General features: G+C 34.6%; 1 protein-coding gene and 1 pseudogene across 4 annotated transcripts in view; one reads left to right on the top strand and one right to left on the bottom strand.

Annotated features, from left to right (window-relative positions):
* Positions 1-679: 679 nt before the first annotated feature.
* LOC100403533 (enolase-phosphatase E1 pseudogene) lies at positions 680-2,121 on the bottom strand (annotated as a pseudogene).
* Positions 2,122-9,679: 7,558 nt separating this feature from the next.
* The window catches only part of THEMIS (thymocyte selection associated), a 226,526-nt gene continuing 213,261 nt past the window's right edge, over positions 9,680-22,944 (top strand). For all 4 annotated transcript variants that reach the window (XM_008995003.5, XM_054254420.2, XM_035296652.3 and 1 more), the window contains exon 1: positions 9,680-9,896. In XM_008995003.5, coding sequence (XP_008993251.4) covers positions 9,806-9,896 — 91 coding nt within the window. In that variant the 5' untranslated portion in view covers positions 9,680-9,805. The remainder of the gene's footprint in view (positions 9,897-22,944) is intronic.

Genomic DNA, 22,944 nt, shown 5'->3' with positions numbered 1-22,944 from the left:
ACGGTAACACCAACATTCACCTTGCACTTTGCAAGACACATTTCAACCTGTTCGTCTGTTCCATGGCATCGAGCAATAGGCAGAACCAAGTGTAAAAAATCCAAAGATCCAACCATTTGACTAAAGTCTCCTCATGGTAAGCAGGCTCATCTACCTGACTGCTTTTTACCCTTTAAGATTAACCTGAGGAACACTCTTCCTGGGGAGACCCCTTCCTAATTCTTGAAGTTCCTGAACTGTATACATTGGATTGTGATTCTTAATTTGTGGGCATGATCAGCTAAAATGTAATGTCTCTAAGGGATTATTTATATTCTCAGTGCCTCGTATTCTACAAGAATAGAGGAAGGGTTCAATTGTTTGTTGAAAGGACAATTAAACATTAATTTAGAAGAAAGGATGACCAGAAAAATGCTTTTATTAATCATGACATGAAATTAACATGACAACCTATTAGAATTAAACCAAGATAAATACTGCTATTATAAAATTTATATTTCTCACATCCATTCCAGAGGAAAATCTTACATATTAGGGCTCAACTTAATCCTATGGACTGATTTCTGTAAAACGTTTTTTAATAGTAAATAGCAAAGAAGATTCTCAAACTATGTTAGTTAGAAAGGCAACTATAAAATCTATAATGATAACACCCCATGGGATTAGAACTGTTCTGTTAAACATTAAGAACCAAATCTCTGTTCTAGCTGTTAAATCAGTGCACCTTTTTTACTGGTAAGGCAAATGCTTGTTGTGGGTGCCACAATGATTACCAAGTTTCTTCTTAAGTAAAAGACACTTGTTTGATCAAGACTTAAGTGAGTTTTCTTTCCCAATTTTGCTCTTTTGGAGCAGAAATAAATACCTTCATCTTTGATTATATATAGAGAGGCAAATATAAAATATAGCTGTTATAATCAAAATCACAAACAGGAGCAATGAATTATTATTGCAAATAAGTCTTTGAAATATTTCTTTTTTAAAATAACAAGGGTTCTAAATACTTTCTCAAAACTAGCTTTCCATTTTAGTATACGACTTGGTACACATAGCACATTAGATAGGTACTTAATTTCTTCTATCAACTACGCTTTGCCCTCAGTAAGGGTTAGAGTATAATTTCAAACAATTTCTAACTATAAAGCATCTTTAAATAAGTTTTGTATTAACTGAACTGAATCTTCTTTCACTTATGTACCTGTGAAAGTTAATTTGAGCCTACATATATACTTGCATATAAATGTGTACATGTATATGTTTTTTAAGTGAGTTACTTCCACCATTAGAATAAACCCGGATGTGACAGGGACAACTCTGGGAACAGTGCGGTCTGCCTTAGCAACCCTCCTCTAGGTTGAGGGAGGCAGGTATAGTTCGCTGAAGGATGTGATGAGGCTGTAGCAAGTCTTCTTATCATCTGTTAATCCTGTGTTGCTCACCACTACAGCTACATGACAGCTGCTCCCTCAGCCGCCCTGGCCTCTTGAGTAACGTCTGTCAGAAACAAAATGTTTTTGGTTGAGCACCCAATGCTGTCTACAATCTTTCTATAACTTTCACTCTCCACTTTGTGTCCAATCTTGGTGTCAAAGTGACCATCAACAAGCTCAAGAATATCTTCCTCCGTAGAATGCCTAAACAACAGTTTCTGTGCCTCCACACTCGCTAGGGAATAGATATACATCTTCATTTCAGCCTCTCTCCGCTTCCTGACAGCTGGAACTATATCTGCGAAGAACTCTGCTTTCCTGCTCCCAGCTGCGAACGCCGCCCTCCACACGTGGCCCTGCAGCTGTTTGAGTGCAATGGTCTTTCGATCCAGGTACATCTGCCAGCACACATATCTACCACGGCCTGGATCATCTGTTGCGGATCATCCACTCCACTCTCAGACGCTGCAGAGATAGGAACAGTCCAACCAGCTGGGCGTCCTCTTCAGCCTGTTTTCTCCAAAGACTGACCTCCCGCTGGCCTCTTCTTCCCACTGTGTCTGCAGATACTCTTTAACATTTTCTTTGAGGTAAGGGAATAAAATGTCCTTCAAGAAAGCAACAGTGGTGTGGTACCTTCCATGTCTAATGGGATCACGGTGACTTCGGTGGGCACAGAAAGCACGACCATTTCCCTAAGAGATGCTGTTATACGACCCCTGCTGTTGGGGGAGGGCGGAGGGCGGCGCCGGCTGCGGCTGTGCAACACACCCCCTCCCCCCGCCCCCATTCAGTCCTGGGCTTCTGAAGGCCCCGCATCATCTCCGTCATCTCGGAGTCAGCAGCGACCACGTGCAGCCTGCTGCGTGTCGGGAGAGGATACCTCTGCACACCTGGACCTGGTAAAGACGGCCACCCAGGAGCCCTGAACTGTGTGAGCAGTTTGGGGCAGGAGCCCAAGACCACGTGGGCAGGGAAAGGGGAGGCCGGATGACCAGAAAAATAAACCTACCTGGGAAGAATCATGAGTCCTATACTGAGTTTAATTCAAAAGGAAACTAAAAGTGCTGGGAAGCAAGGGCTTCATTGCAAACCAGGTGGTGACGAATGAACACATTCATAGGCCATTGCATTTTGATAAAATAAATTGTTTTGTTATAGAAGGAATTTATTTTCTTTCAAGATTATTAAAATCATTCATATTCATTTTTACAAATTAGGAGTGTACATACGGTTGGGGACAGAAGAGAATGGTGATCAAGGCATTTCAGATGGAAGCCGTTTATGGCACTGGAAACATTTATGGTGGGTGTACTATGATTTTGTTCATCACACACCCATTCTTTCTCTTTTGGGTAATAGCTCACTGATTTTCCTTTGAGATATCTCCTCTTCCAATTCTTTTTGTGATTTAGCTGAGATAACTCCCTAATAAAATCCATAGTAGAGCCCATAAACTTGAAATTATGGGAAATTAGTATATTTCATTTTCTAGGCATAGTGATTGGCTGAGTCACGTGCATGTGAGCCAATCACATGTACAAGTTAGATTAATCAGAGCTTATCCTGGGAGTTTCCCTGGTATAACTAGGAGAAGGTAGTCTCTTCCATTGTACTTGAATCTATGAGATACAAATCTTGAGCTTCCAGGTGCACACAACAGCAGGATCTCCCTGAAATGTTGCTCATGAAAAAAAAAAAAAAAAAAAATCCAAGCCTAGTGCCCCAGTGGTATTGTATGATTCCCCAGAACAAGCAAGCTTTCAATGACTTAAACCAATAAATGGCATATATTATTTAATCCAAAATGACAGGAATGATTCCTATAAGCCTAATTTTTGCTTCTTTAGAAGCGAACAATGAATGAGAATGAATGATTTAAATACCAGTCAGAATAATCTCTAAGGTTTATTCTTTCTTTTTTTTTCTGATACTGTCTACTTAGAGATAAGGGGTTATTCTTTACTCAAAGAAATATTACATTACACTCAGATATTATAATATAGTTTTAAGCCTCTATTTTTGAAGTTTATTTCTCTGCTTGTGAGAGTCATGTTTTTTAAACGTTCAGCCAGTTCTGCTTTTTTATGAAAGCAGCTATAGTTTAGCAAAGGAATTGGTATCTTATATAAAGTTTGCTTTGAGCAATTTTTCTTTCTTTTCAACAATACTTCTTTTGGGATATAAATCATTGGCAATAATAACACTAACAATAATGTAATCATCATTTGATAGACAAGTCTATTTCCATTCTTCAGTGGAAATTTTAAGAAGATGTGTTAAGTAGTAGCAAGCCCGGTGTGAGGACAAGTTTTTTTTCAACAGAAACTTCCCTGTTTAAATTATTAGCGTAATGTGAAACGCATTTTCTTCTCTTTTTCTCCTTCTTTTTTTGGTCATTAAAATAATAAATGCTTCAGTTGATGGTATGAACAAATCTTTCTGTGTATCTGATTATAGCTAAATGTGAAATTGCTACATCAAATTGATTTCAAGATAGATCACAACAGTTTGTAGTATATATGAATGCATAAATATTACACTGTTAACAGTATCAATTTTATGAATTCAATATTTGTTTTTTCTGTCAGGTTTTGAATCAGTTTGTAAAAGGTTTTTACTCTGATTCTATTCATTTGGTTAATTTTGCTTTAGATATTCGAGGCTATATTATTTAGAGCTGTGAATTTTCTCCAAGAATCAGTCACTTTTTCATTATTAAATGAATAATCTTATTATCTTTTATAACACTTTCTGCCTTTAAATCTAATTCATCTAATATTGGTGTAGTTTCATGAACTTTCTTTTGCTTAATGTTTTATAGTATATCTTTTCCCATTGTTCCATCTTCAGAGACTTATAATTAAATTGCCTATTTTTAAGTAAATGTATTTGTTTAAATGTTATCTGCCAACATTAATTACCTGAACTATTAATTTATTTAATTTTTATTTGTATATTTATTTCATTTAAGTTAAGAGTATTATTGAGTTTATGTATACCATCTTGCTATGTGCTAGCAATTTTGAGATTCTTTTTCTTTCCTTTCTCGACTTTTTTGGATTAAGTAAGTTTAATTCCATTTACTATACTTTAGTGGCTTTCCTAGAAATTACATGTTTTTATTTATTTAAATATGATATTAAACATTACGTTTGCAACATCTCTAGAAGCCTATTACCTTAGAACATCTTAACTTCATTATCAGTTTTGCTTTTTCATTACTGCTATGTTTTACAATACACTGCATGAATTATATGTAGTAAAAATGTATTTTATACTCCACAGGCCATTAATTATTGTTTTGGGAACTCAATATTTCAATTTACTGACCTATTCACCCTCTTCCTTCCTTCCTGTGGTCTTGATTTTCTATCTGAGATCATTTCACCTTCGTGTGAAGAACATCCTTCATAGTATTACTTTTAGCAAGAGTTTACTGGTGACAAATTTTCTTAGTATCTGTTTGTCTGAAATGTCTTTATTTTGCTGTTGGTTTCATGCTTCTCTGGATTTAGAATATCAAGTTGGTAGTTATTTTCTTTCAGCATTTTGATGATGCTATTCCACTGCATGCTAGTCTTATTAGTTTTTGTTAGTAAGTCAGCTATCATCTTCTTAATGATGCTTTGACGATTTCTTTTCTTCAGAATGGCATTTAAGACATTCATTTGACTTTGGCTTTTTAACATTTTAGTATGATGTTCCTTAGTATGCCTTTCTTTGCATTTATCCTCCTTGATGGTGTTGGCAAGGCTTGAATCTATGGATTGATGTCTTTTTCAGCTTTGGAAAATCTTCAGCTGTTATCTCTTAAAATATTGCTTCTCCCACTATTATTTCTCCTCTCATGTTGGGGCTCAGTTTACACATAAGATCTTTCCACTATGGCTGAAATGCCTTTCTTGAGAGAGAGAGACAAAGAGAGAGAAAGAAAAAGAGAGAAAGAGAGAGAGAGCAGATATCCTCCTACATTCCCATTTCCAGTTCAACAATCCTCTCTTACTGTATATGTCCCATTTGCTGTTAAAGCCAATTATTGACTTCATAATTTCAGTTACTGTATTTTTTATCTCTAGAAATTCCATATGATACTTTCTATAGATGGCAGGTGTCTTCTCCTTCTTTTCTCCTTCTTGTCTTCTAGTTTTGAACATGTTTATCAACATTATTTTAAATTGCAGGAGTAATAATTCCAATAGCAGAATCACCCCATGAGTTTGTTTCTATGGTCTCCCTTCTCTCTCTCTTTCTTTGTCCTGTCTTTTGGCATTCCTGTTCATTTCATACTAAATTATAGATGTTGTATTTTTAAATATTATAGACGTTCTGGGTGCTTTTCCTCAACAGGAGGATTTAAATTTGCTTCTATCTGGCAGTGAGAATAGGGGCAGGCCACTTTAATCCACTGAGGGATTGAGCCCATCTTAGTCTGGGCTTTGGGTTTTATAATGCTTGTTCTATTTATAGGCAACCCTTTCTCTTTTTTTTTTTTTTTTTTTTTTTTTTTGAGACGGAGTTTCGCTCTTGTTACCCAGGCTGGAGTGCAATGGCGCGATCTCGGCTCACCACCACCTCCACCTCCTGGGTTCAAGCAATTCTCCTGCCTCAGCCTCCGGAGTAGCTGGGACTACAGGCAAGTGCCACCATGCCCGGCTAATTTTTTGTATTTTTAGTAGAGACGGGGTTTCACCATGTTGACCAGGATGGTCTCGATTTCTTGACCTCGTGATCCACCCGCCTCGGCCTCCCAAAGTGCTGGGATTACAGGCTTGAGCCACCGCACCCGGCCTTATAGGCAACCCTTTCTCTTAGGAAGCGGCCTTCAGTATCCCCAGCTGAGAATGTAGGCATTTGCTGGGATTCCATCTCGCTCGCTGGCAGGCCCTGGCTTCCCAGTTCTGTAAGACTGCTAAAAGCACTACTTGGCTTTTTCAGCTTTATACCAATCATGCTTTTGTTTGTGTCTCATACAATCAACCTTGTACTGCTTTGAAGGGGCAAAATTTTTTTAAGGGGAAAAAATGGTGCTGAGCAACACATTTCTCCAACTTTTCCTGGGGGACTTGCTAAGTCCCAAATTCCAGTTTATTTTGGTCTCTTTGCTATGTGAAATTGCCAAAAACTCAACTCAGGGGCTCTCCTCCTGAACCACCAGTTTTTGTTCAACCTCTCCTCTTGGTGCCAGTTACTAATCCATAAAAGCCTTGAGGGAAGAGAAGTGCAGAATATGGGGTTCCTCTAATGGTTCTGCTCTGCTTTACAGGGTCATGGCCTCTCGTGTCCTGCAGGCTGACAGCTCTCTCGTTTCTTAAAACAGCTTTTTCAAAAGTATACAGCTCTTCCAGGTGCCTTTGATAGGAAAGTTGGTCAGATACAAGCTCATAGCCAGAAGTAGAAGTCTTTGAATATTTTTATTTTGGTTATTGATTAACAAGTGGCCTTTACATACCTAAGACAATTTTTATTTGAAGTATGTGGTTTTTTTCCATTTTGTTCAAACTTCTTTTTGATTTACAGGAGTATTTCATAAGTTAGTTGTCAAATATATTATTAGTCTTTTCCTTTAAGACTTCAACTGGTGCTCAGAAATAGTTATTTTCTTACCCTTTTCCAGACATTTTCCTATTTTTTCCCTCTGGTTTATTTTTATTTACATTTAATTTTAAAATTTATCTAACTCTAATTTTATCTCATGGAAAGTTAGGAAACTCTCCCCCCAGTTATTTAACTATTTGTTGAATAAAACACTTCCCCCCGCAATTATTTAACCATTTGTTGAATAAAAATTCTTCCCCAGTGCTTTGGAATTTCACCTGTATCAAATAGTAAATTATTATATAAGTCTGGGTTTTCTTTTGAATTCTCATTAATCTATTATTACACCTATAAAGTGCTGTTCTAATGACCAAACTTCAGTAATTCACTTCACTGCCTGATGATTCAAGTACTTCTCATTGCTCTTCTTTGTCAACTTTATCTTGGCTGCTTTACATCAGAATTTTTTTTTTTTTTTTTTTTGCCTGCATGTCAGAAGTGATTACAATCTGGTCTAAAGCAGTAGCAGTGGGGATATAGAGCAAAGACAGAGTGAGTGGTACTTAGTATTGCCATCTATAGGGCCTGATGGATTTAACAGCTAGAGAAAAAAAAATGGCATCTCACATGATTCTAAGTCTTCTGGCTTGGGAAACTAAGAGGATAGTAGTGTCATTAATTAAGATTGAGAATACAAAGAAGAAGATTATCACAGGGGGAGTGGCATCTGTACCAAGAGCAGAAGCAGATGGAACCTAGGTAATTGTAAGAGATTGGTGATAGGAAATGGCTGTTTGGCTAGTAGGATAGAAATTTGACTTGGGAATATTAAAAAAAAAAAAAAGTGAAATCCAGCTTACATTAGATATCAAATGAAGTGTATTGTGGCATCAATTCTAACAGATTCATGATTTTTAAGGAGCAGTCCACAGAAGCTTCTTTCATATATTCAACTGCATGAAATACACTACTAGACAGTAAACTGTGGGGAGGGCTATGGAAGACAGACAGATCAAGGTTAGGAAATTTTTGGACAAAAAAGTTTCAAGTTAGGAAGTTGAATCTACTGATAGAAAACCTGTTGATGTGGCCAACCATAAATTCTACTTTTATAAAGAAATAAATAAAGCTGGGCAGATTATTGAAAATGTCAAATAGCATTATGACAAGTTGAAACAGTTTTGTAAGTGCCATATCAAAACTAGGCACTATTTATCTTTCTAGGTAATTTACATGATGGCTATGGTAGAATTGAGATGTCCCCTGACCCTCTGTATCTGCCTATGCACTCTGCAGCTTCAGGCCAAAATAGATCATAAACAAAAGCCTAGAGTTTTCTTTTTTTTTTTTTTTTTTAATTTTTTATTGGATTATATACTAAAGAGAACATGCAGCTTCTTGAACATCTTTCAGGTGTATACATACGAACCAGTATTATAATTTTTTTTTTTTTGAGACAGGATCTTGCTCTGTCATTCAGTGTGGAATGCAGTGACATGTTCACAGCCCACTGTAGCCTCCAACTCCTGGGCTCAAATGATCCTCCTTCCTCAACCTCCTCAGAGCTGGGACTACAGGCATGTGCCACCATGCCTAGCTAATTTTTTAATTTTTTTGTAAAGACAGAATTTCACTATGTTGCCATGGCTGGTTTTGAACTCTTGGCCTCAAGCAATTCTCCCACCTCAGCCTCCTAAAGTGCTGAGACTACAGGTATAAGCCTCAGCCTCAACCAACATTGTTTTACTGATCCTTAAAGAGACTTAGGAACTATCACCTTTGATTGTACATATTCTAAATATTGTTTCATTTACATGCAAAATATTAGAGGGGCAGGATTTTGAAGAGATCAATGTTCATGAGGTTTCTTTGGCTTCCTTTAATGCTGATCCTTTAACGCTTTCCCCTCCTAAATTTCAACAACAAGATCAGAATTGTGGAATTTTGAACGTGGAAGAAAGTATAAAATTTACTGGAGTCTTCTACTTCATCTCCATTTAGTAAGTAAAACAAATGAGAATCAGAGGAGACACGGCTGAAGTTAGTCTGTAAATCAAAAGCAGAACTAAACCCAGAAAACTCAGGTTTCCTAACAAACAATGTAAATACTTTCTACTATAGTGTAGAGATTAGAAAACTCATGTTAACGTACTTTATTAATTTGCCGTGTCACTTTGCATATTCTCTCCCTACCCTATCCTCCTTTAAGATTCAGCAACGTTTTTAATGTGAAGAATAAAAAGTGGTTTTGATACTCTCTCCAGAGTATCAGATTTCTAAAAAGAGCTGACACAAAGCATTTTATAAGCAATTTTAATGTAAAGGCACTGACAGTATGCTAATAAGGCACAAAGCCAAGCTTTAGAAATGAAGAGAGATAATGAATTCACATGGTGCCATTTTTAAGGTTAGACTTTAGTCATGTGTTCTTATTCTTTGTTGGTGGACAAGCCACAGCAACCCTGACCTCAGTTTTGCTACCGCAATAGATGCACACCTGGATTAGCAACGGACAGAATAAGCTACTTACCACATCTCATTTTTTTGGCATTGTCTGTTCATGCCACCCCCATCCTGTTCTACTTCAAAGTCAGAAGGAAATGAAGCCACAATGTGAACAAAAGAGCTCTAACATTTTTTTTTTGTCTCCTGCTGCCTCCCTTCCTCTTCACTGTCCTCCCCACATAGAGCTACTCTACTCCACTTTGACTGTAGTGTGACATCCCTGCCTGCCTGAGGAAGAAACAATGAGCAGGGACTGCAACTGCAGACAAGTGTCACCCAGAAGCCACAAGTTTCTGTAAGCATCAGGCCTACAGACTACCCAAGGCATAGCAATGGCATTATCTCTGGAAGAATTCGTCCACTCTCTGGACCTCAGGACCCTACCCAGGGTTCTAGAAATCCAGGCAGGCATCTATTTTGAAGGTAAGCACTCCCCAAAACCTTGACTGGCTAGAGCATTCCAGCCAGAAATGTTAACAGCAAATATGTGAGTTCTGGTAAAGGAAAAGTGATCAGAAAATGGAGAAAGTAATGAACTGACAAATGAATAGTCAAGAGCCAATGGTGTTGGAGAAGGGAGAAACTAGATAGAACTCTGGGACAGACAGAAATAAGGAATTGAGTGAAGCTTCTTGAGCTTTCTCTAGGCCTTGAATGGTGAACTGTTTCTGCCTTTGCTTTGAAATTGGTTGTAATCAAGAATGACAATTTAGTTACCAATATTTATGTTTCTACAATGTAAAAAAGATTTAGCTTGCTAAAACAAAAGCAACTATCAAAGGCACAGTGTTTAGAAGGAAGTATTTCCAAATATTTCCCAAACTTTTAACTTCTAAATATTGCTCATACTCATGTTTTTCTCACTCTGTAGTGGCCTAACTCTGAATTCCTTAAATAGTGAAGATTTTCATTTGAAAGTATAAAAATTATTGCTACAAGATAATTTTTAAAAAATTGATGTTGAAAACTCAGAGTTCAATTAAACTTATTGAATAATAAGATAATGAGTTTTGGTGTAACTTATTATTTTAATTAAGGGAAAAGAATATTAAAATCTCCAATATAGAACCCCAAATCTTTACGTAGTTAGTTTGAATACATACAATAAAATGAGCAATTTTCTAGGTGTATTTCTAGCCACCAATAAATGGTAGAATTGAAGCAGCTGTAGAATCAGATCAAGCCAAACTACCAGGAAAATAACTTAAGTATTGGTAGGTAGGACTTTCCTGTTTATAGACAAAATAATATATTACATATTATGTTGCAAAGTAAAAGAAAAATTAACAAATGTCAGCTCCAGTTTTTTTTTATACACACACACTTACACACACACATACACACACACAAATATACACACATACTTGCAAGTGGTGAATTAATATGGGCTGTCATCAGCTTAGTGTACAGTTTTATTCAATTTATTCATAAGTTGATTCTTGGAATCAGACTATGTTTTGCCATGTTCAATCATATTATTGATGTCTCTATTTCTAAGCCAGCTCCAAATCATTTTTGTCTCATGCTTTGTGTTTTTTAGGCTTTATGTAAGAAGTCTTTCTCTATGTCTACATTAAAAAGAAATTTTCCTATATTGTTGTCATCAGCTTTACAGTTTTATATTTTGCATTTAGTTTTTAGTCTATTTGCAGGACACTGCTATGAATTATACAGGGATCCAATTTTAGTTGTCCCTATACAGTTCACCTAATTTCCAGTTACCATTTGCTAAGCTGACAATCTTTCACCCATTGACTTATGTTGCCTCCTTTAAATCATATTATATATTCTCCTCTGTGTTAGTCTGTCTCTAAAATATCTCTTCTATTTCATTACTTTACTTTTTTTTCTTAATTGCCCCCAAGTCACACTATTTTTGTAACTGTAGCTTTGGAATAAATGTTAGTATAGAAACAGTGTATAGACCAATCCCTTGTTTTCAATTTTTTTTCCTAAATTGGCTTAGATATTCATAGACTTTAAAATTTTTTTTACAAATACATAATATGTATGCATATTTATGGAATACATGTGATATTTTGATACAATGTGCAGTGATCTAGTCAGAGTAATGGGGATATTCATTACCTCAAACATTTACCATTTCTTCATGTTAGGAACATTTCAGTTCCATTACTCTAGTAATTTAAAAATATATAGTAAATTATTTGAGCTATAGTCACCCTATCATAGAACTAAACACTAGATCTTATTCCTTTTAACTGTATTTTTGTACCCATTAATCAGCCAACCCCTCTCTATCCCCCTCCCACTACCCTTCCCAGTACCTGGTAGCCATCATTCTAGTCTCTGTCTTCATGAGATCGATATTTTTAGCTCCCACAAATGAATGAGAACATATAATATTTGTCTTTCTGTGCCTCGCTTATTTCACTTAAGGTAATGTCCTTCAGTTCTATCCATGTTGTTGCAAATGACAGGATTTCCTTCTTTTTAATGGCTGAATAATATTCCACATTTTCTTTGTCTATTCATATATTGATGGACATTTATGTTGATTTCATATATTGGCTATTGTGAATAGTGCTGCAATAAACATATAAATGTTGATATCCTTTAATATACTGATTTCTTTTCTTTTGGATATATACCCCACAGTGGAATTACTAGGTTATATGGTAGTTCTATTTTTGTTTTTTGTGGAAACTTCACACTGTTTTTCATAATGACTGTACTGATTTACATTCCCATCATCAGGGTATAAATGTTCCCTCTTCACCACATCCTCTCCATCATCCATTATTTTTTGTCTTTTTGATAAAAGCCATTTTAACTGGGGTGAGAACATATCTTATGACTTTCCAAATGAGTTTCCTGCCAACTGGGATTTTTATTGGATTTATTGATTTGATAGATTAATTTGGAAAGAATTGACATTTTATATTGTTTTAAGAAAGAACAAAGTATGTCCCTCTATGTGTCCAGATCATCTTCTTTACACCTTACTACTTTTACTACTATGTTGTACTTCAATTAAGAGGAAAAAATAGTGAATACTTTGATCATTTTCACAATGTAAACACATTCATGTAACCATTACCCTGCTCCAGAAATAGAAAATTCCAAGTTTTCCAGAAGCCCTATTTTGTGCTCTTTCTCAGTCATTATCTACCGTCTCCCTCAAGGATAACCACGAATATGACTTTTGTCCATTTATGATCCTTACATAAATGGAAAATTATAGCATGTATTCTTTTCTGGTTGGTGTATCTGTTTAACATTATAATTGTGAAATTAATCCATTCTGTTTTATATAGTTCATTCATTTTCAGTATGTATGTTATTCCATTGGATGATACATTACAACTTATTAATTCTACTGCTAATAGGTATTTGAATTATTTCTGGTTTGGAGTTTCCAGTAACTTTGTCATGAAAATTTATGTACATGTGTGCCTACATATATATGCACTAAATAGGACATAAAAGTAAGTGGGATTACCATGTCATATTGTATGTGTACATCAGCCATGAAAGGTAATGAAAAACAAGCTTTTTGTGTAATCCAGTTTACATTCCTACAAGTAGTATATGTGTGTTCCAATTAACTCATATGCTTAGTAACACAGTATTATCAGTCTTCTTAATTTTAATCATTCTGGCATGAGTATAGTGGTAGCTCATGGTTTTAGTTTTCATCTCCCTGATGACTAATGAGATCAAGCACTTTTTCATATATTTATTTGATTTTTGGAGATGTTCATTTTTGCAGAGGTGGTTTATATCTCTTTCTCATTTTTCTGTTGAATTTTATAAATTTCTATATTGATTTGATAAAGTTTATGTGTATGTATATTTGGGATACTTACTCTGCCCATTTTCTGTGTTGCAAATGTACTGTCTTAGTCTATAGCTTCATATTTCATTTTCAAAATGTTGTCTTTTAAAGGATGGAAGTTTTCCACTTTAGTGTTAGTGTAGTCAATATGTAGTTATTTTTCTTTTTCTGAGTTCATGAAAATATTATCTATTATCTTCTAGAATTCTGTTGTTTACTCTCACCTTTAGATATGCAGCCTACCTGGGTTTATGTTTTTGTATATGGTTTTAAGTTGAGACCAATGCTTTTTTTTTTTTTTTTATAGAGCCAATTGGTGCAGTGACAGTTCATAAAAAGCTGCCTTTTTTCTATCACCTTACTCTGTTAACCTTACTCAGAAACAGTGTCCATACATGCCTGGGTCTTTTTCCATTATTTTTATGCTGTTCTATTCATCTACTTGCTATCCTTACATCAATTGTCCCTGTCTTAAATAATGTGGATATGCAATATCTGATATATACTTTATATTAGATTATATATAATAATACACTGCAGAGCCATGGTTCTCAAACTTGGTTGGGCATTACAAATACCTGGAATAATTTAAAAACATAAACACCAGTATTCTGCTCAAGAGATAAGGATTTAATTATGTAAAAGGGTAAGGCATTACCATCAAGTTTTAAAAAATCTTCCTGATGATTATAACACACAGCCAATTTGATAACTACCACTTTAGAATGAGTTCTCTCAATTTATTATTCCCCTTCAAGTTTTGCACTTTGAATTTTCACATACATTTTAGAATTAACTTATCAACTGCCACAAAAGTACTCCTGTAAGTTTGATTGGCTATGCATTGGTTGTAGAAAATTGGCATCATTTTAAATTAAGTGTTCTGACCCACTAATCTGGTATAGCTCTCTAGTAATTTAAGTCTATTTCATTTCTGTCAGTAACATTTCATAATTTTTAATGCAGATCTTTTACTTTTTCAGAATTATTTGTAGTTATTTGATTTTTTCATGCCATTTTAAGTGATATCTTTAAAACCATTCATTTTCTCTTTGTTGTACTTATTGAATTTTAAGAATATATGTTTAACTTATTTTGGATATGTTATGTGTACTTTTGTGTTGTCTGAGAATATTGATGGATTTTGCTTGTGGTATAATACTAAACAGAGGTAATAATAATAAAAAAGATCTCCTTATTTCATTCAAAACTACTAAGCAATTTTCAGTAATTCACCATTAAATATGTTTGTTTTTCATTAAATTAGTTCTAGTTTTCTAAAAGGTTTTAAAAACGAATCTGTTTGATGTTTGTCAAATATTCTTTTTGTAACTCTTATGATGATTACTTTTTTTTAACATTAAAAAAATGTTAAACATGCTTTTAATTGTGGAACATGACCAATTGGGTCATATGTCACTGAATTTGCCTTAATTTTTGTTGTTGTTAGAATGTATCTCTTTTAGGGAATGCTATTGGATTATAGTCTTTATTTTTTGTAATATCCTAGCCAGGCTTTAGTATCAAGTTAGCTGAACTTATGGAAATTCTTGGATAGCGTCTTTTGTTACTTTCCTAAAGATTTTATGTAACTTTGGTAATATTTGTTATTTAAATATTTAATAGAATTTTTAATGAAGGCCTTCTGAGCTGAGCTTTCTAATACAGAAATGTTTTAAATTCTGACTTCAATTTTTTAATAGTGAAGTCTTTCCATCCACAAGCATAGTTTATCTCTATTTAAAAAAAGAGAATAAAATGTCTTCCACATAATTTGTTACAGTTTTAAAAAGTATCTCTGTAGAGCTCTTAAGTATCCTAGGCTAGTTCCTAGAATGCACACACACATATGTGTCTATATGTTTCTATGTTGACGATCATATTTTGTCCGTTCCCCCTTGGTTGTCACTAAAGTGAAGAAATGCAGTTTAATATGATGAGTGATATTTATAAATTCCCTTGTTAATTCTAATAGTTTATCTTTTTTATTTCACTGGTTTTCCTAAATAGATATTAATATCAGAAACATTGGGTTGTGTCTCTTTCTTACCACAAATGTTTTTTTGTTTTTTTGTTTTTTTACCTTTTTATTATAGGTTAGAGCCTTTAGTATTATGTCAAACAATAGTGGATATCCTTGTCTTATTCCTAGTCATAAAGAAAATCATCTAAAGTTTCTCATTAATATATTATGAACTGCATTTTGGTATTTAAACCTTTACTTAATTAAGGAAGTTCCCATCTATTCTTTGCTTTCTAGGTATTTTCATAATAAATAGGTACTGAACTTAATGCTATTCCATCATTTATTAAGATAATAATGTGATTTACTTTATTTAGTGTGTTTATGTGAGTTAATGTTAAAGATTTTTCAAATGTTGGAGAATCCTTTCATAAATATATATATATATCATATATAAATATATATTTTTTTCAAAAGGTATTTCTTTTTTGAAATACAAGGTACGAGTTTGATATTATTTTTAGGATTTTAAAATTTAATCATGATTAAAATGAGCCAATAGACTTACTCGTTTTAGATTTAAGATAACATTAGCTTCCAAAAATGAGTTACATAAATTGTGTTATTTCTATTTTCTGAGATAATTTTCTAAAAATAGGTTTAACAGTCTTCTTAAAAATTTGTTAAGAATGCTCTTGGATGACCTACTGAGAATGGAATTATTTTGGAAAGAAGCCAGAATTTGCTTCTGTTAATATTCTCTGTGTTTTGTTTCCATTATTATTTCTGATTCAGTCTCATTTATTTTCTTGTTTGTCTTTTTTCTGTCTTGCTCCTTTTCCAGCCTCCTATGTGAAATCAGCAGCCGTGTTTAATACTTGTTTTTGCTTCTTGATAAATGTATTTGAAACTGTAATTTTTCTCTAAGTACTTTTAAAACTATTTTCTATAAATTTTTCCATGTAACATTTTTATTATTCCTCAGTTCTAATTATACTGTATTTCTTTTTAAATCCACTAGCTGTTAATTTTGTTTATTTAGTGACCATGTAAGATTTTGTTTGCCATCCTTTTGCTTTTAACTAATAATTTTATTATATTTGGTTGGAGATTGATAGTCTTTCTTTGGAATTGATTGCGGTTTCCTTTACTTTGTGATATGAAACATGTTCTACTTTGGAAATACTTCCTGTGTGCTCAAAAAAGTATGCTTTGTGTTTTGGTATAACACCTCTCTTTATGTGCCAAATAGCTTGAGTTTTTATTTATTTAGTTCAGATCATTTCTCTCACTGCTTATTTTGTATATGCTTAATCTGTTATTTACTTTATAGTTGCATATCTATCTAGTTCATTCACTCTTCATTTCCTTTATTTCATCAGATTATTTTTGAGGCTTAGTTGTTCCATGTGCCTAAATTCTAGAGTTACATCTTTTTACTGTATTATCATCATCCTTTTTCCTTGATGATCCTTTTTCTTTGTTAGAAAGTGTTGCTACTCCGGCTTTCTTTTGGTATATCCTTTTGGAGGTGTATGTTTCCAATATTTCGAAGCCTTTTTGTTTTATGTGCAAGGAAACATATTCTTCGTTCCCTTTCTGCCTTTTGTCTCAGTTCAGGCAGTGGAGCCAGGTTCCACCCACCCTGTGGTGGTGATACTCTAACAAATTTTGGGGGATGGGAGGTTTGAGGAAATTTGAAAAAGGCTGAGGTCAAGTCATGTGACCAACCCAATTCAAGTATTGGTTTGAATACTCCCGGTTGACAACCGCAGTGGCAATAGGGAGCATGTTCTCAAGAACATGTTACTCAAGCATTTATTATCTTAGGAGCCCTATTGATGTGAAGCACTTATGCCTATAAGAATGTGCTTCTTGCGGGTTATAAACTCAGGACTCTGCCTCCTGGATAAGTTATAAATGAGACATGATTCCATGGTCAACTTAAAGCATTCAACATTTGTCCTCTGTTAGGAAAAATAGGTTTCATCATAACCCTAAGGCATGATGTGAAGATTAATTGAGCTATCATATATAAGTATTTATCAAAATGACTGGCCCATAGTAATCTTTTAGTAAATCATAGCTATTATTATTACTTTAATGCTGGTATAGTATAAAGAAACTGGGAAATTATTTCAAAAAGTAAAATAAAACTGATTTGAATTTGTCTGCTGCTACACACACCAACGTAAATTGAATATGAAGAAAAACAGTAAAAAATAAAACATTAACAATACCACTTAAACCACATAAAAGTGTGAAACTACAAACTTTAAAAAGTAAAAAAATTAACTTTAAAAAATAAAAAACTTCCTTATTCCAAAAAAACCCAAAATACATAAAGTGGAAGAAGGACAAACTCTACCTTAGGGAAATGTTTATAGAATATAGGGCAGACAGACAGTAACTATCCCAAGTGTATAAGGAATTACTAAGTAACAATACACAAAAGTAAATAGAAAGATGTAAAGGGCAGCTCACATACCATATTAATATTAAAAAAGGCAAATCTATCAGAAATGCAAATGAAACAATCATTATTTCTCTTTTAGGTCACAGATACTAAAAAGTTCACAAAAGTCATTGTAGGCAGGAATGTGTGGAAAGGAAGCAAGGCCCAGTTGGTGGTGTGTAAACAGTTGTGGACTTTCTAGGTTGCAACTGGGTAATATGTATCTATAGATAAAAATGTTTATGAACATACAACCACTAGAAATTAATTTTAAAATATAATTACAAAAAGCAAATTAATGATTATATCATCGAAGCATGTTTTATAGAAAAATTTTAAGCAAGGCTGGAATGGAATAGCTTACATATATTATCATTTTTTTGAGATGGAGTCTTGCTCTGTTGCCGAGGCTAGAGTGCAGTGGCCTGATCTTGGCTCACTCTAACCTCCACCTCCTGGGTTAAAGTGATTCTCCTGACTCAGCCTCCCAAGCAGCAGGGACTACAGGCATGTGCAACCACACTTGGCTAATTTCTAATTTTTAGAAGAGACAGGGTTTTACCATATTGGTCAGGCTTGTCTTGAACTCCTGACCTCAGGTGATCCACCCGCCTCGGCCTCCCAAGTGCTGGGATCACAGGCATGAGCCACTGCACCTGGCCAGCTTACATACATTCTAATAATGCATTATCATGCATTGTCAAAGGGTCAAGAATTATAGTTGGGAAAAAAAATAAAGCCTTCCCCTCTTGGAGCTTATATTCTAGTGAAGGGGACAAATGACAAACCAATGATAGATTTAGAATATATACAAGTTTCATGAAGCACTGACTGGAGAGTAAAGCAAGGTGAGGTGAAAAGTGATCTTTTGATAGGGTGACCAGGGCAGATTATCTCTGATGAGATGATGAAATAAGCCATGCCCTCATCTGGAAGAACATCCCTGTTGAGGACAGAATAAGTGCAAACTACTGAAGAGTTTGCTTTGTCTGGGTAAGAAACAGGGAGCAGTGCAGTGGTGCTGAAGGCAAGCAATTAAGGGAAGGCTGGTGGGAGAAAGACTGAGGCATGGGCAGGGCCAGACTTTGTAGGTCTTGAAGGCCAGAATGACACTGAATGTGGTGCACAATGGGCTGGGAAATGGGTAGGACCCGTAAGACATGTAGTAAGGGACAGTCACTCTGAAGAAATGATTTTGGAACAGAGACTTGAATATTGAGAAGGAATCATCCAAGTAAAGATCTAGGTTCTGGGGTGTTCCAGAGTGAACAGACAGTGCAAACATCTGGAGACCAAAAGGAGCTTAGCCTGCTTGAGGAAGAGAAAACATAACCCTGTACCTTGAGCATGTATAAAGCAAGGAGAAGAGCATATGAGAAGAGGTTTAAGGAATGGGCAAGAGCATTTCCAGGAGTTTGGATTTTATGAGAATGTCCCATGTATGACCTAATTGACCAGTTCGAGGCAGTAGACCAAAACCTGATTGTCATTTGAGGAAGATCACTAGCTACTTTGGGGAGAACAGGCAATAGGGAGGCAAAAGTGGAATGACATTAGCAGACTGCAATAATCTAGAGGAGAGGTGATGGTGCTTGATGTAGTGTAAAGAGAAAGGAACAGTTCAGGAGGTGCTTTGGAGGCAAAAATGTCAGGCTTTTTTTTTTTTTTTAACAGAGTCTCGCTCTGTCACTCAGGCTGGAGTACAGTGGTGCGATCTCGACTTACTACAACCTCTGCCTCCCAGGTTCAAGTGATTCTCCTGTCTCTGCTTCCCGAGTAGCTGGCCTATTTATTTATATATTTTTTTTGTATTTTGAGTAGAAATGGGGTTTCACCACATTGGTCAGGCTGGTCCTGTACTCCTGACCTCAGGTGATCCATCCGCCTCAGCCTCTCAAACTGCTGGGATTACAGGCGTGAGCCACCAGGCCCGGCTGAAAGGTCAGGACTTTCTAGTGGGCTTGAAATTGCTGTGAGAAAATGAGAAGACTAAAGGATGACTTCAAGATTTTGACCTAAACCACTGGGTAAATGTTTGTGTATTTGACAGAGTCGTGAAGACCAGGGGAAATAGGTTTTAGTGAGAAAAACAAAAGTTCTGTTTTGGACATATTAAATATATGTAAATATTTATCACTCAGCCAAGTAGCTATTTCAAGTTAGGCAATTAAAAAGCCAGTTTGGGCGGATAAGATGCTTCTGGTTGGAATGTCCATTATGACCTAATTGATCAGAAATTTGACCAAAAACCTCATCAAGTGGTCATGTCCTTTGCAGGGACATGGATGAAGCTGAAAGCCATCATTCTCAGCAAACTAACAAAAGAACAGAAAACCAAACACCACATGTTCTCACTCATAAGTGGAAGTTGAACAATGAGAACGCATGGACCCAGGGAGGGGAACATCACACACTGGGGTCTGTTGGGGGTGGGGGCTAGGGAAGGGATAGCATTAAGAGAAATACCTGATGTAAATGATGCAGCGACAGATGCGGCAAACCACCATGACACACGTTTATCTATGTAACAAACCACGTTCTACACATGTATCCCAGAACTTAAAGTATAATTTAAAAAATACATAAAATAAAAATTTTAAAACTTAATTAAAAAAAGAGAATAAATCTTTCCATATGTGTATTTCTTTACTGATATTTATATTCATTCCAAAACATACATAATAATGAAACTGTAAAAAAAGATAAAATTGATATCTTATATAATTTTAATTTTTGTTAATATAAGCTTTTTTCTCACAAAAGCTATTAACTCTATCATAGCATATTAATCAGTTTTTAACTTGATACATAATTGTACATATTTATGGGGTACATAAAATATATTGATTCATGCATACCACATGTAGTGATCAAGTTAGGGTAATTAGGATAACTTTTACCCCAAACGTGGATCATTTCTTTGTTTGGGAATATTTCAAATTTTTCTTCCAGTTATTTTGAAATAGCCAATAAGTTACTCAATATAGTCACCCTACTGTGCTAATTAATGCCAGACTTTGTTCCTTCTATCTAACTGTATTTCTGTGCCTATTAATCAACCTCACTTCACCTCTTTCTCCCCTCTCCCCTCTCTAGCCTCTGGTAACCACCCTTCTACTCTCTTCCCTCCATGAGATCAATATCTTGAGTTCCCACATATGAATGATAATATAACATATTAACTATTAATCTATTATTAGTGGAAGTAATATTACTGAAAATTATTTAAAATATTACATGTTTTTATTACTGAATACTGTTTTGGAAAATGCTGATTATTATGTGACACAGTGTTGCGAATGGTTCTAATTATTTTAGTACTTGTTTTGAATGAAAGCTATTGAAGATACCTCATCAGGGTCCAATATACATTATATGTAATCTACTCATAGAGCAGGTTTATCATTAATAGTTGTAGCTACCACTCTATATGTGAAATAATCTTCATAAATTTCAGGGTGTGAATAATTGTCATAAATCTGATTTTGGCAATTTCATTAGATAGCAATTGTATGCAGGCAATGACAAGCTTGTGCTAATAGAAGACGTGTCACTCTGTCATTTTCTTCCTGATAAGGCCTTCAATATTCAATTCTCAAATGACTGTGTTGGCATGTTGTGAAGTTTTGTCTTTTTTGTGAGAGCAAGTATAGATAAAATTAGATTATAACATTCTTAAATCAACTTAACTCCAACTGCATTATGTTTTAGTATATTGAAAGCAAATGAAAGAATTACAACAATTCTTTTAACTCATTTTTTTGAAATTCCCAATCTGTCTCAGTATGTGGCATACTATAGGTTGTCATATGACTATCTGATGGAGAGATAAATTAGGATTTTTAATATTAAATACTAGCAAGTTTGAAATTAAATATTAGTACATGTTTCTGTTAAATATTAGTATAATTTAATTTTCTTGTTTCTTTTATGCAGAAATGAATATGAAATTGTAGTATTTTCCTCTTTAACCTTATATCTTGTAATACTCTGTAGAATATGTGGCCCAATTTAGAGATCCCTACAAGGAGCTAACATAATTGCCATCATGAGTCCCTCTTAGATTAAAGGTCTGTGTAATTATGTATGAAATATGTCATAGATTAATTGACTTGTGCCATCTTGTCATCTTCAGTTCTTTAAGCCAGCAGTTTATAACCAAAGAAAAAATTTGAGGAAAAAAATGATTTTCATCTCTTCTACTTTTCCTCCTCTTTTGAGTACATGATATGCTTGTACTTCCCAGCCCTTTTCTGGTCACATGATCACATGACTTGTATTGGCAAATGTACTGAGAACAAAAATAATATGTATAATTTGGTACAGATGCTTTAAGAACCAGTTCATAATTAAACATATTTCATCATGGTAGATTATGACAAAATGAAACCTTTAATAGGTTATGTTGCTAAGTGACTACAATTAGCAGAGACCGTGTCCTCACCTACCTGTATTGGATGTGCAGTGAAATAATAAATCTACCTTACTGTTCAATCTTTGAGATTTTTGAGGTTGTTATCTTAATATGAGCTACACTTTTCTTGATACAGTAAATTATTTTTATTATGACTGGAAATGAAATTATTAATTTTAAAAATTGGAAACCAGACATATTCTAAAGAGAGTCACATCATGTCAGAAAAGTTACTTGGGTAACAATGCTACCACATGTTCCCATAAAGTGATTTTATCACTCTATTCAGGAAACATCTGTTGCTTCTTTACTCCTCATATTGCTAACATTACCACTTACTGCTGTTTACTTTGTACTTGTAACCATTTTGTTGTTGATTTAAAAATCTGGCAAAAAACAAAATTGGTTTGCATTATGATCTTTTTGATGAGCTGGATATTAAATTTATTTTGCCTTAGAAAAACACGTGTGCACAGTTGGTAATTTTATAAATGCAGAAACACAAAATTATTCGTAATACCACCAAACAGAAAGAAATATTGTTAACATTTTGACATATTCTCTTGTAATTTTTATAAAAATATGAATGAGCTTTCAAGAAAAGAAAATTGATGCCCAAATTCCTTTTCCCCGTGCTTTCTAAGGAATCTCATCATTTTCCAAAACTTCCATTTATCCCCTTAGTTCAAACCATCATAATTTACTGCTGGGATTAGCAAAATCTCCTCCTAAATGCTCTTTCTTCTTTCATTTCTAAATTCTATTCTCAACATAGCATCTAGAGCAATGGATGTCAGATTATGTCACTCCTCTGTTAAAAACACTCTATTTTTTCTCAAT

Source organism: Callithrix jacchus, chromosome 4, assembly GCF_049354715.1.
Source record: "Callithrix jacchus isolate 240 chromosome 4, calJac240_pri, whole genome shotgun sequence".
NCBI classification, from domain to species: domain Eukaryota; kingdom Metazoa; phylum Chordata; class Mammalia; order Primates; family Cebidae; genus Callithrix; species Callithrix jacchus.
The sequence above is the reverse complement of the archived record's forward strand: the minus strand, read 5'-3'. Positions and strand labels throughout refer to the sequence as shown.